This window comes from Pristiophorus japonicus, chromosome 20, assembly GCF_044704955.1.
Source record: "Pristiophorus japonicus isolate sPriJap1 chromosome 20, sPriJap1.hap1, whole genome shotgun sequence".
Classification (NCBI taxonomy): domain Eukaryota; kingdom Metazoa; phylum Chordata; class Chondrichthyes; family Pristiophoridae; genus Pristiophorus; species Pristiophorus japonicus.
Genome location: NC_091996.1, coordinates 9,424,719 through 9,439,091, shown reverse-complemented (window position 1 = coordinate 9,439,091; position 14,373 = coordinate 9,424,719). Strand labels below are relative to the sequence as shown.

At 43.8% G+C, this 14,373-nt stretch overlaps 1 protein-coding gene across 5 annotated transcripts in view; it reads right to left on the bottom strand.

Annotated features, from left to right (window-relative positions):
- usp20 (ubiquitin specific peptidase 20) overlaps window positions 1–14,373 on the bottom strand; it is a 204,748-nt gene that overhangs the window by 169,887 nt on the left and 20,488 nt on the right. For 3 of the 5 annotated variants that reach the window (XR_011588147.1, XR_011588146.1, XM_070863734.1), the window contains exons 3-8: window positions 12,818–12,871; window positions 10,449–10,511; window positions 7,957–8,088; window positions 6,646–6,748; window positions 5,628–5,697; window positions 4,600–4,713 (exon numbers count right to left, since the gene is read on the bottom strand). Coding sequence is in view for 3 of the 5 variants with exons in the window: in XM_070863734.1 (XP_070719835.1) it covers window positions 4,600–4,713; window positions 5,628–5,697; window positions 6,646–6,748; window positions 7,957–8,088; window positions 10,449–10,511; window positions 12,818–12,871 (536 nt within the window). In the remaining 2 variants the exon portion in view is untranslated. Of the gene's footprint in view, window positions 1–4,599; window positions 4,714–5,627; window positions 5,698–6,645; window positions 6,749–7,956; window positions 8,089–10,448; window positions 10,512–12,817; window positions 12,872–14,373 lie in introns of those variants that run through there. The other 2 variants (XM_070863735.1, XM_070863736.1) reach the window with 2 other exon arrangements.

The following is a 14,373-nucleotide window of genomic DNA, read 5'->3' as shown; positions in this document are numbered from 1 at the left end:
CCTTAAACAATTATTTTGCTTTGATCTTCACAGTGGAAGACACAAAAACCATGCCAAAAATTGCTGGTCACGGGAATGTGGGAAGGGAGGACCTTGAGACAATCACTATCACTAGGGAGGTAGTGCTGGACAGGCTAATGGGACTCAAGGTAGACAAGTCCCCTAGTCCTGATGAAATGCATCCCAGGGTATTAAAAGAGATGGCGGAAGTTATAGCAGATGCATTCGTTATAATCTACCAAAATTCTCTGGACCCTGGGGAGGTACCAGCGGATTGGAAAGCAGCTAATGTAACGCCTCTGTTTAAAAAAGGGGGCAGACAAAAGGCAGGTAACTATAGGCCAGTTAGTTTAACATCTGTAGTGGGGAAAATGCTTGAAGCTATCATTAAGGAAGAAATAGCGGGACATCTAGATAGGAATAGTGCAATCAAGCAGACGCAACATGGATTCATGAAGGGGAAATCATGTTTAACTAATTTACTGGAATTCTTTGAGGATATAACGAGCATGGTGGATAGAGATGTACCGATGGATGTGGTGTATTTAGATTTCCAAAAGGCATTCGATCAGGTGCCACACAAAAGGTTACTGTAGAAGATAAAGGTACGCGGAGTCAGAGGAAATGTATTAGCATGGATAGAGAATTGGCTGGCTAACAGAAAGCAGAGAATCGGGATAAATGGGTCCTTTTCGGGTTGGAAATCGGTGGTTAGTGGTGTGCCATAGGGATCGGTGCTGGGACCACAACTGTTTACAATATACATAGATGACCTGGAAGAGGGGACAGAGTATAGTGTAACAAAATTTGCAGATGACACAAAGATTAGTGGGAAAGCGGGTTGTGTAGAGGACACAGAGAGGCTGCAAAGAGATTTAAATAGGTTAAGCGAATGGGCTAAGGTTTGGCAGATGGAATACAATGTCGGAAAATGTGAGGTCATCCATCTTGGAAAAAAAAAACAGTAAAAGGGAATATTATTTGAATGGGGAGAAATTACAACATGCTGCGGTGCAGAGGGACCTGGGGGTCCTTGTGCATGAATCCCAAAAAGTTAGTTTGCAGGTGCAGCAGGTAATCAGGAAGGCAAATGGAATGTTGGTCTTCATTGCGAGAGGGATGGAGTACAAAAGCAGGGAGGTCCTGCTGCAACTGTAGAGAGTATTGGTGAGGCCGCACCTGGAGTACTGCGTGCAGTTTTGGTCACCTTACTTAAGGAAGGATATACTAGCCTTGGAGGGGGTACAGAGACGATTCAATAGACTGATTCTGGAGATGAGGGGGTTACCTTATGATGATAGATTGAGTAGACTGGGTCTTTATTCGTTGGAGTTCAGAAGGATGAGGGGTGATCTTATAGAAACATTTAAAATAATGAAAGGGACAGACAAAATAGAGGCAGAGAGGTTGTTTCCATTGGTCGGGGAGACTAAACTAGGAGGCACAGCCTCAAAATACGGGGGAGCCAATTTAAAACCGAGTTGAGAAGGAATTTCTTCTCCCAGAGGGTTGTGAATCTGTGGAATTCTCTGCCCAAGGAAGCAGTTGAGGCTAGCTCATTGAATGTATTCAAGTCACAGATAGATTGATTTTTAACCAATAAGGGAATTAAGGGTTACGGGGAGCGGGCGGGTAAGTGGAGCTGAGTCCACGGCCAGATCAGCCATGATCTTTTTGAATGGCGGAGCAGGCTCGAGGGGCTAGATGGCCTATTCCTGTTCCTAATTCTTATGTTCTTATGACTCTTTGCTTTACAGTCAATTCCATTTCATCGTCAAGTCTCTTCAGGCTTTTTTCTCTCTCATCCTCCCATTTCAAGTAATTTGAAAGGCCTTTCCCACATTCTCACTAACACATTAATGTAGGAACTAAACCCTTGGATTTACAGCTGAATCAGAGCTCTTTATGTTTGTCTTCAATCTCAATGAGTGGTTAACTGGATGAGAAAATTCTCATGTTACAAGGTGCAGCACGGAAAGTAAAAAAAAATCAGCAGCTATATAATTCCAGATCTGGCGAATTCTGTTCATCTATTGAGTACATTCCAACTCTCAACGTAAAACACTAAAATTCTACGATTCTACCTACCAGCCAACCAAGAATTCACAACACACCTACACAACTCGTACATTAGATATGCCTTTGCTACGTTTTGAGCTTCTGCTCATTAAGAGGTTCAACTGCAGAAAATTGAACACTGTTCTCTGGTCATTATAACCCAGGAACTAGATCAAGTTATTTTAAGTACACCACGAGTTTAAATAAAATGCCCCTGCACTGCTCTAACAATGGTTTCAACTGCCGAAGAAGATTGCAGGTTGACTACAGAATTTCTCAACAGGATGGACTCACTGAATGGGGGTGAACATAAGAAATAGGAGCAGGAGTAGGCCATTTGGCCCCTCGAGCCTGCTCCGCCATTCAATGAGATCATGGCTGATCTGATCATGGGCTCAGCTCCACTTCCCTGCCCGCTCCCCATAACCCTTTACTCCCTTATCGCTCAAAAATCTGTCTATCTCCGCCTTAAATATATTCAATGATCCAGCCTCCACAGCTCTCTGGGGCAGAGAATTCCATAGATTTACAACCCTCAGAGAAGAAATTCCTCCACATCTCAGTTTTAAATAGGCGGACCCTTATTCTGAGACTATGTCCCCTAGTTTTAGTTTCCCCTATGAGTGGAAATATCCTCTCTACATCTACCTTGTCGAACCACCCATTATCTTATATTTTTCAATAAGATCACACCTCATTCTTCTGAACTCCAATGTGTATAGGCCCAACCTACTCAACGTATCTTTATAAGTCAATCGCTCATCTCCGGAATCAACCTAGTGAACCTTCTCTGAACAGCCTCCAATGCAAGTATATCCTTCCTTAAATACGGAGACCAAAACTGTGCGCAGTACTTCAGGTGTGGCCTTACCAATACCCTGTACAGTTGTAGCAGGACTTCTCTGCTTTTATACCCTATCCCCCTTGCAATAAAGGCCAACATTCCATTTGCCTTCCTGATTACTTGCTGTACCTGCATACTAACTGTTTGTGTTTCATGCACAAGGACCCCCAGGTCTCTCTGTACTGCAGCACTTTGCAATTTTTCTCCATTTAAGTTATAATTTGCTTTTCTATTATTTTTGCCAAAGTGGATAACCTCACATTTTCCCACATTATACTCCATCTGCCAAATGTTTGCCCAGTCACTTAGCCTGTCTATATCCCTTTGCAGATTTTTTTGTGTCCTCACAATTTTCTTTCCACCCATCTTTGTATCATCAGCAAACTTGGCTACATTACACTCGGTCCCTTCATCCAAGTCATTAATATAGATTGTAAATAGTTGAGGACCCAGCACTGATCCCTTCGGCACCACACTAGTCACTATTTGCCAACCGGAAAATGACTCATTTATCCCGACTCTCTGTTTTCTGTTAGCCAATCTTCAATCCATGCTAACATATTACCCCCGACCCCATGAACTTTTATCTTGTGCAGTAACCTCTTATGTGGCACCTTATCGAATGCTTTCTGGAAATTGGCTCAGTGCCAATTAAAACTGAGTTATAGGCAGTTGCGTGTCATGGACACAGGTCAGCTGGGAACTGCATTGAGCCCACTCAAGTAACCTTGCCAGCCAACTCAACTTTCTTCTTTAGATTTGAACTCAAGTTCCAGAACTAAAAGGACAACAACCTAAAATAAAAACAATCTCCGTACACATCCTTCAAAGAGCAAGCGTAACATTTTTTTGAGGGAATGTTCATGTCGGTAACTTATCAGGGTAGATGGAGAGAGGATATTTCCATTCGTGGGGGAATCTAGAACTGGGGGGGGTGGGGGGGGGGCATAGTTTTGGAATAAGGGGTCGCCCATTTAAAACAGAGATGAGGAGGAATTTCTTCTCAGAGGGTCATGAATCTATGGAATTCTCTACTCCAGAGAGCTATGGAGGTTGGGTCATTGAATATATTTAAGGTGAAATAGACAGATTTTTGAATGATAAGGGAGTCAAGGGTTATGGGGAGAAGGCAGGGAAGTGGAGTTGAGGCCAAGATCATATCAGCCATGATCTTAGTGAATGGCGCAGCAGGCTCGAGGGGCCAAATGGCCTAATCTTGCTCCTATTTCTTAAAAAAAAACTCTTGGGCTACAGATGCCTATGTAAATTGGCTGAACTTCACAAGTGGTGGCTTGCAACATTATCCCCAACTCCACAGTGCGGTGCACCATTTCAACACATACCTACTCTCTACGTAATGCTGTAAAAAGATTAAAATTGGAAGAGCATTAGCAAACAACCCTTTCGTTGGTCACATGCATTCACTGGTTGTCAAAGCAAGCAGGTGCAATGTGGTTAACTGCGGCAGCTGCCTATGCAATCTGGAGCTGAGCAATGCTTCTTTTGGCGATATCCTCACGGCAGACAAAGAGCGACATAGCGACTTGGAATATTTAACGGTCTTCGCCCAACAGATTCTGACGTCATCCTTCAAGTTAAACAAAGTCGCTCGAGCGCACAACAATGTCTGAATCCCACCAACAAACTGTATGCTCCCCTGTGCAAAAATAAATCTACGTTCATACAGTGGTACGTACCGTTTTTTGTGCCAAAGCTCAGAGATAAGTTTCTGGTAGCTTTTACAAAGAGCTGGCTTCTTGTCTGTGCGAATCAAACCTACACACTCCAAGAAAAACTGGGTGAGCGGCGGGCTACAACAGAAAAGAGGTTACAGCTGAATTAACATCACGTTGCGAGTGCATTCACCAAAGGCCTCAGGTGCCACAGTGAGTATAAAGGGGCTTTATTAATACAGCAAATAGCAGTTCACAAGCAACAAAATTCTAAAACAAACACGTTACAACTAAAGCCTTAATCACAGAAAGTCTATTTACAACATTTTAACGACACATCCAGTCAATGGATCAGAGGGAAATATTTGACAGCTACCACATAGAGGGCTGAGAAGGCTGGCCCCTCCCACCTGCACTTGCAGCTAAAAATGGTTTCAGAGGGAGTCACTCACCATATTTTAGAATGGGGGAAAAAGAGGAATGGGGTCACAAATACTTTTAAATTAATTTCTTTTTGAACCCACATTCACAAACCCTTTATCTTTTTTCTATCTTAGGGTTACATTTTTGTACACTATGAATTGTTTTAAGTTATATTGGATACCATAATATGGTCTGGAATTCTCTGCCTGAAAGGGCAGTGGAAGCAGATTCAATAATAACTTTCAAAAGGGAATTGGATAAATGCTTGAAGGGGAAAACATTTTCAGGGCTATAGGGAAAAGACAGGGGCGTGGGACTAATTGGACAGCTCTTTCAAAGAGCCGGCACATGCACGATGGGGTGAATGGCTTCCTTCTGTGCTGTATCATTCTACGTGACATGATTCTTTATGGAATTATCCCATGTAAGAGCCCAACTCTTTCAATATGTTATCTTGAGGAAGCCGATGAAGATGTGAAATGGAAAAATGTTTTTTTTTCCCCCCCAGCTTTTCAGTAACTAATGGCAGGTCTGAATGAAAGTCCGACCAGGAATTAGTGATACATTAGTTCATTTTGCCAGCAAATATTTATATGAGCAACCTAGTCTCAGTAAACAACTTGTCCTACCAGTTGGACAAAGCCTGTAGCGCAGCATTCATGTAGCAAGAGTTTCCAATGTTCTTCATCCCCGTGAGCCCTAACGGATAGATTTGAGGAGAGAAAGTAAATCAAAAAAACCCATGGAAGTCAATTTTGGGGGCGTCATGACAATACATTTGAACACAAACTAGCTGCACCATTATAATGGCCCGGAATTTGCGGTCAGTGGCGAAGCAAAGGCGCTCACTTCGCACAAGGATCTCGCGATCTCGGTGTCCAGAAGTTTGGGTTTTCCAAAGTTCAATTCAAGCCAACGCAGGTTAGTGGGGATTCCCTCGTGCGAGCTGCTGTGACGTCAGCCAAGCTGTTTAAGCAGCCAATTAAAATGCAGAATTCTCACGGATAGCGAACAAGGAAGTGGGGAAACTCTTCAAAATTCTAACTTTTAAAAAATGCTAGAGAGAGCAAAACGAAGATTTGGGGCTCTCACACAGGGTAAAGACAAACCTGAAATAAAGATGGACAAACTTTAAAAAAAAATGTAATTCTTAAAAATTTTTTTAAATTAAAATGGATACATTTCACACTGCACAAAATTAAAATTAGTTTTTCAGGCCCATAACTTTTGTTGAACAGTCAATACGCTGTTAAAACCCTACAGTTATACCTCATCCCTTTGGGTCCAACTTTTGGCGGGAAATTTAACAGCGTAATTATTGCGGAAGAATCGAAGTTATCGCCAGTTTCCCTGATTTGAGCAATTGCACGGAATGCCGGCTGTGTGCGTGCGTGCTTGTGCGCGTGTGGTGCGTGCATGTGCTAAATCCCAAAGTTGCGGTCCGTTTCAGAGGCGCAATGATGGCGAACGCTGCCAGTTCTCCGTCATCCGGACCGCAAATTCCGGCCATCGAATGCATTCGATTGAGATAAAACTCCCAGGTCGAACACAATGATTTATCGCACTGACTATCTCCTTTATCAACTCAACATCAACAATTTTTTTTTGTTGCTTTGGCCGCATTCAGTGCCGTCTGCACTCCAGTACCTCTTGGTTTTAGCTCATCATCCTCAGACTCCGATTCTCCCTCATCTGCAACAGCAATGGGAACAGTTTTGATTGGATGGTTGCCAAGTGATATGCCAGATTCCTAATTAAAAAAGAAAAATTGCCACGTTACTGCAATATTTCCCGGCACAAAATTTAAACCTGCAAGAGCTATTGACGACCATTTTCATACCACCAATAGACTGAATACCAAGACTGCTTTCATCATGCTTCCATCATGCCCAGCTACCTCCATCTACAGTGCAAGTTAAATACAGTTGACCTCTCTGGTCCGGCACCCTTGGGACCTGTCCAGTACCGGACTGGAGAATTTTCCAGACCACAGGAGGCCACGCCAAACCTAGACTTGTCTCACTCACTCTCTGCTGGAACACTCTGTATTGATGGAGAATGCAGACAGAAACAGCTCATACTTAATTAAAATTCCTTATTTTATTTGTGGCCTCACAAGCGACACAAACACACACAGCAGGAACACCGACCCCAGACGTTGTCAGCAGCGTTGTCAGCAGCAGACTTACCAGGTACTGCTGACAACAACCCGACAGTGTTCTGCACAGCATTTCTCAGGCTCAGCTTCAGCGCCTCAGTCAGCCACAGAGATGGCTGGAGTAGCAACATCCAGATTTAAGACAACACCGACCTGTGCACGGGAGTTCCAGGGACCTGGGCCTGCGAGCTTTCGTCAACTGTCACTTTTTATTAAGTATACTATTGCTGTAAGCTTAATAAATCTAATCCATTGCACAAACCATACAAACCTGTTGCCTATTGGTATTATCTTGTCAAAGAACCCTTAAAAGTTCTACAAACTGGCTGCAAAACTCGGGCCTCGCTGCGTCCCCGCGTCGACCCAACCTAGAAGGGAACGCCAGAGGCAGCGGGGAGAAGAGGAGCAGCCAGCCCCAGGACATAACGCGGGACGCCATCACTGCCGGGAATGATGCCCGACCAGGGATGTTTCCAGGTTAAAAAGTCCCGGACTGGAGAGCTACAAACTGTATCCTCGAATAATCAGTCAAATATGGGAATATAAAATCAGATAACATCAATAGGAGCAGGAGGAGTCCATTTGGCCCTGCGAGCTTGCTGCGCCATTCAATATCATGGCTGATCTTCTACCTCAACTCCACCTTCCAGCACTATCCCCATTTCCCTTGGTTCCCTTAGTATCAAAAAATCTAGCGATCTCTGTCTTGAATATATCCAATGACTGAGCATCCTGATATTTCAAACAGCAGCACTAGTCTCATTACGTATACGTCTAACAGTAAGCCACCCGCGCAATACCTGCTCTGTTGATCTGCTTGATAGGGCTGGGCTGGGCGCAACGGATCGTTGTTCCAGGAAAACTTCCTTCTCGCAGGCGTAACACCAAACTCGGAACGTAGTCAGGTTCACCGTCAGGTTATGCTTCTTAGCCTGAGGTAGTGGTTTTTAAAAAAATGAAAATTGGGCTCATGAAAATGATGGCATCTCAGGAAGGGAGAAAAATCACAATTTTGTTTTCAAATACGATTAAGACATCGGAAACCCAAGTTCCTACAGAATACGAGTTCTCCCATCACAAAGTGTTACTTCATTGAATTCAAAGAACAAATTCTTTAAGGCATCCAAAGCTGCCCTTCATTCATCTGATTAGAGACTTAAAATGTCACTGCTCCTTCCTCCAACCCCAACCGCCCTCCCCATGGTAATCTAGTTTTAATACTTTCCATTAATCAAAGATTTTCTTTAGGAAAAAAAAGTAAAATTTCAATGGAGGCATATCAGTATTCTTCCTCACAGTAAGACTTGAATTTATATAGCACGTTTCACGACCACCAGACATCTCAAAGTGCTTTACAGCCAATGAAGTACTTTTGGAGCACAGTCACTGTTGTGATGTAGGAAACATGGCAGCCAATTTGCTCCTGCAAACAGCAATGTGATAATGACCAAATGAATCTGTTTTACTGATGTTGATTGAGGGATAAATATTGGCCAGGACACTGGGGATAACTCCCCTGCTCTTCTTCGAAATTGTGCCCTGGGACCTTTTATGTCCACCTCATCCGAAAGGCGGCAACTCCGACAGTGCAGCACTCCCTCAGCACGGCACTGGAGCGGCAGCCTAGATTTATGTGCTCAAATCCCTGGAGTAAGACTTGAACCCACAACCTTCTGACTCCGAGGTGAGTGTGCTATCCACTGAGCCACAGCTGACGCACAATATTACACACAGCTGACACACAGTATTACAATAAGGGTCGTCAGAAAGACAGTTCACTGGTATATCTTGAAAACCATACACAGCATTTGAAGTACGCACTCCAGAAATCTCACGAACGTCTGGATTTATTTTGCCTCCTTTGAAATTAGCCCCCTCTCCTCACCCACCCACAGTGAGCCTTTCAAGTTTTCTTTTAAATTCCCTTACTCCAGCTCTCTGCTAGTTAGGTTTTTATTTTCATTGTCATCGTAGATTTGTTTCTTCAAATTTCCTCTCTCTTTCTCAGCAATCTTTACCATGAGCATTTGGCAGCCAAAACAAGAAACAAAACAACAGGCCCAACATTCTCAAAATGCGTTTGAGAATTATATATCTCAAGACGATTAGGCTGTTAAACACCAAGTATAGAAGGATAAGTGAAATCTAATGACCAGTTAAACGCGATTAAAGAAAATTATTTTGATGGAACTTTTGTATTAAAAATCATTATCTCTAATAACTGAAGCTTTGCAACGATCATGATAGAAGCTCGAACCTCAGAATGCCTGATAAGAACAACCTGTATTTATATAGCGCCTTTAACGTAGTGAAACGTCCCAAGGCGCTTCACAGGAGTATTACGAGATAAAACATTTAACACCGAGCCGCATAAGTAGAAATTAGCGCTGGTGACCAAAAGCTTGGTCAAAGAGTTAGGTTTTAAGGAGGAGGGGTAGCGAAGCGGAGAGGTTTAGGGAGGGAGTTCCAGAGCTTAGGGCCAAGGCAACAGAAGGCATGGCCACCGATGGTTCAACGATTATAACACTGAAGATCACATCCAGTTGTAGCATTGAGGGTGGAAAATAAAAATGGCTGGTCTGATAGGACAGCCAATGCAGTGCCCGATTCCAGCCAAATCCAGCTCCAAGGTTGCTTTGCACTCAAATTCACTACAGTTGAGCGTCCGAAATCCAGAGTTATGAAATTCGGAATGTTCCGGAATCCGGACACCGGGCCGATCCGTGGCAGGGTCGTCCGGAAACCGGAAAATGCTCCGAAATCCAGATTGCCCCGCCTCGGCGGCCCAACCTCGTCCCCTTACCTCACCATGGCCCTCGGCAGCTCGACCTCACTCACTTCCCTTGCCCTGGCCCTCGGCGGCCCGACCTTGCCTCCTCCCTCTTACCTCGGCTGCCCAACTCCACCAACCTCAGCCCAGGCAAAAACGTTCCGAAATCTGAAACGGCCTCGGTCCCGAGGTTTCCGGATTTCGGTCGTCACACCTGTACCATAACTGAGAGTATATATAGCAAGTCCTTGGCCAGGCCACAAGAGTGCGATATCAGGAGAATATAACAAGAATTACAAGGGAAATGGGGAAGGGGGGGGGGGGGGGGGGGGCAGGGGGCAAAAAAAAGAGGCAATTTCTAGCTTGCCCAGCATAAACGCTTATGCTGTAGTGGTATAAAGCAGCGACATGGTCATAATTTATGGAGATATCTGCAGCTTAATCTATCCCAGCGTTCTTGCTGAAGGGACAGAGGAAGAATGTAATTCGTTACTCGATCTCCTTTGCAAAGATCTCAATTACCTGCGAATGTAATGTGCTGTGGTCGACATACGATTCCCCACATCCTATGTAGGAGCAACCACTCTGTTTGAGAATAGAGAAACAAATATAAGCATTAAGTTGCCAAATAGGACCGCAAATAAAATGGCTTGAAAAAACAAAATAGAAAATGAAAAACTAATGCATGGAAACTGTCTGGAATCAGAGTTACACTTGTTTTGAGCTCCCAGAAATTCATCTTTTTCCAGCATACAACTTTGTGTATTTTTAAATCCTTGTAAAGAGTATATGAATTATTTGCACTATTTCCATGAATATTTTCTTAACTCCATTCTATGCATACAATCGTAACTGAAAATGGGAGAATAACCTGCTCACAAGCCTCTACCAACATTTCTTCTTGAGGCGACCACAGATAAAGGAAAATCAAGTAATGCAATGAGTCTTCAATTCTTCGCTCCTGCTTCTGGAAGTACTTGGTCTCCACCTGTAGCTGCCCAACTTCATGGCCTTGGTCAGACAGTGATCACAGAAGCAATCATGGTTACGAGCCCAGGTCTTATTCCTCATTGCATGGCAGAGTGCAGCATAAATGCACTGTCCCATCTTGTCTGTGTTCTCAACAGCACAATGCCCCCATACTTCCATCACACCCCAGTCCCCTCCAAACTCCACTGGCTCACTGTGCCTCATCCTCATTTTCAAATTGCCCCATGCTTCTCTGCACGCTACTTTTGGTGATCTCCTCCAGCCTTGCATCCCTGCGTGCACCCCTGGCTCCTCCAAAAGGGGGCTACTTCTTGTCCTTCGTATGCTGCTCCATTACTGATGGCACTTAGTCACCCACCGTGCTCCTTTTTTTTATTATTCGTTCACATGATGTGGGCGTCGATGGCAAGGCCAGCATTTATAGCCATCCCTCACCCCTCAAGAAGGTGGTGATGAGCCGCCTTCTTGAACTGCTACAGTCCCTGTGGTGAAGGTGCTCCCACAATGCTGTTAGGGAGTTCCTGGATTTTGACCCAGCGACAATGAAAGAACGGCGATATATTGCCAAGTCAGGATGGTGTGTGGCTTGGAGGGGAATTTGCAGGTGGTGGTGCTCCCATGCGCCTGCTGCCCTTGTCCTTCTAGGTGGTAGAGGTCACGGGTTTGGGAGGTGCTGCCGAAGAAGCCTTGGCGAGTTGCCACAGTGCATCTTGTAGATGGTACACACTGCAGCCACAGTGCGCCAGTGGTGGAGGGAGTGAATGTTTAAGGTGATGGATGGAGTGCCAATCAAGCGGGCTGTTTTGTCCTGTCCACTGAAGCACCTTGCCTAAATCTCCCTGCCTTAATATCTCCTGGCCTACTTTCAAAGCCTTTATTCAATCTTGTCTGCAGCCTCACCCTCTCAATGTTATCATTCTACTTGGTGTCCATTGTGTTTTTCCTCCATAATGTAAGGCATTGTAAGATATACTCCATGTGGAGCACTTTAGAAACTTAAGTTGCTGTTGTGGATATATATATTCTTCTTTATAACAAACACCTTGAGAGTTTTACCAGCATTAAACACAGTTTAAAAGGTCTTTATAAATCACTGTTGCAACTGGTACTCGCCCAGCACCAGTTATCCCTGGTCGAAGGCCAGAGTATACTGGACAAGGTCCAATCAGAATCAGCATTATTCTCTGAACTTCTCAGATCGAGAACCATCTAGATCCTAGCAGACCTGGCAAACAGCAACTGGTTTGGGGATAAATTAAAATGTGAGGCATCAATTAGAACTGGCCTGGTGAATGCGTAATTTCCTGGTGTTGACATCAATAACACGCTTGGCCCATTTTCTCCAAAAAGAGTAAAAATGAACTCCCAGAAATACGACTCAAAGAGAGGGATTTCTGTTTGCCTAGTTCACACAAGACATGGATTACCAAGGATCCAAAGCACATGCCTTTCAAAAGTTTTTCTGGCCTTGAACTATTGGAGTACAACTTTCAGCAAACAAATGCTCAACACATTCGTGTGAAATCCCTTGTTGTCTGTTATTTAATAGCGGCACTTGCACTTTTATTTTAATTAGATCAACATCTCCATTAAAATTGTGTACAAAGGAATTTCCTATGAAAGCATCAAGGTTTAGGTTTTTGCAAGCCAATATTCACAATCTGCAACTTCAAGCTGCAGTAACAATACCATCTATATTGAACCCTTTCAGGAACAGTCAGTGCTTAATCTCCGAGACAGACATAAGGATCCAATATCTGGATCAAGGCTGTAATTAACCAGGGACAAAAATATTTGTATATGTCAGTTTCGTCTGAGACCATAGCTGGAGCCTGCTTCTGTACAATGGGCTACTTTTGCAATCACAGAAATGACATTTTGCAATAGAAACCACTCCTTACCTGAAGGCAGGCCCATAGGTTTGGTCCACCAACACCACAGGATTGGCATGCTCCCTGAAAAAAAAATAGGCTTTAGTACAATGATCTCAAACAGTTTTATTTAAGCTACAATCCTACAGGCAACATGCTGAAGACCACTTGGAAGAATCACCGAGGGAAGCTAGGGCTCAGAACGTACTCTCAGTCACCAAGAGTGGCTCAGTAGCACCACTACTGGCCATGCTGGAGATACTCAGCAAGCCAGGCAGCATCTGTGGAGGGAGAAACAGAGTTAAACAGACAGACCTGAAATGTTAATTCTGTTTCTCTCTCTCTACAGATGCTGCCTGACCAGCTTTTTTCTGTTTTCATTTCAGATTTCCAGCATCCGCAGTATTTTGCTTTTGTGTTACCAATGAGCCATGTTGGTTGATGTAATACAATAACAGTATTGTTTGCAATGACCTGTGCCGCTGCTGGAGATTCAGTCTGTGCTTCACAGTCATAGTTTAGTGCACTGGGAAGAACAGAAAGAAAACAAAAAATTGCTTTCCTTTATTCACAAGTAAGAAAAGTCCAGTATTTCACTTCTCACCGATAGAAAACAAAATAGCTTTACATGGATACATGAAGGCAGTTTAGAACTGGTAATAGATTAAAAGAGAATATGTTAAACTGGCCATCAGAGGATATTCATTTATCAATAGCTCCTTGTCCGTGTTTAATCATGTGTCAACTGTGGCTCAGTGGGTAGTACGCTCGCCTCTGAGTCAAAAGGTTATGGGTTCGAGTTCCACTCCAGGGACTTGAGCACAAAAATCTAGGCTGACACTCCAGTGCAGTGCTGAGGGAGTGCTGCACTGTCGGAGGTGCCATCTTTTGAATGAGACGTTAAACCTAGGCCCCTCTGCTCTCTCAGGTGGTCGTAATAGAACCCATGGCACTATTTTGAAGAAGAGCAGGGGGGTTTATCCCTGGTGTCCGGGCCGTTATTTATCCCTCAATCAACATCATTAAAACAGATTATCTGGTCATTATCACACTGCTGTTTGTGGGAGCTTGCTGTGCGCAAATTGGCTGCCCGTTTTCCACATTACAACAGTGACTGCACTTCAAAAGTGCTTAATTGGCTGTAAAGCACTTTGAGACATCCGGTGGTCGTGAAAGGCACTATGTAAATACAAGTCTTTCTCCTTTCTATTTAATTCTTATGCTCAGTTTTCCTCAGGAACCAGCAGGAACCTTGCCCCTCAGTACATCCACTATTTCTTGGAATACTAAGCAGGTGGGTCCTGGCAGTGCGTCGTCAGAAAATTAGCTCTTAGTTGCAAGAAATTGCAGTGCACAAGGGATGTAAATCAAATCAAACCACAAGCTGGTGCAGTACATTTAGGATTTTTAGATGCTATTTCCCCCCTGATTTCAGGTCAGAGAAATTGGATAAAAAGCAAATAGGTGTTCCTCAAGGTGAAAACATCAGGTGTAATCAGCAAAAGAATTTTGGAAGAAACAAATGAGATACTTCAGATAAATGCTACCAACTATCTTCACAAAACATATTGCTAAAAGGACTTAAT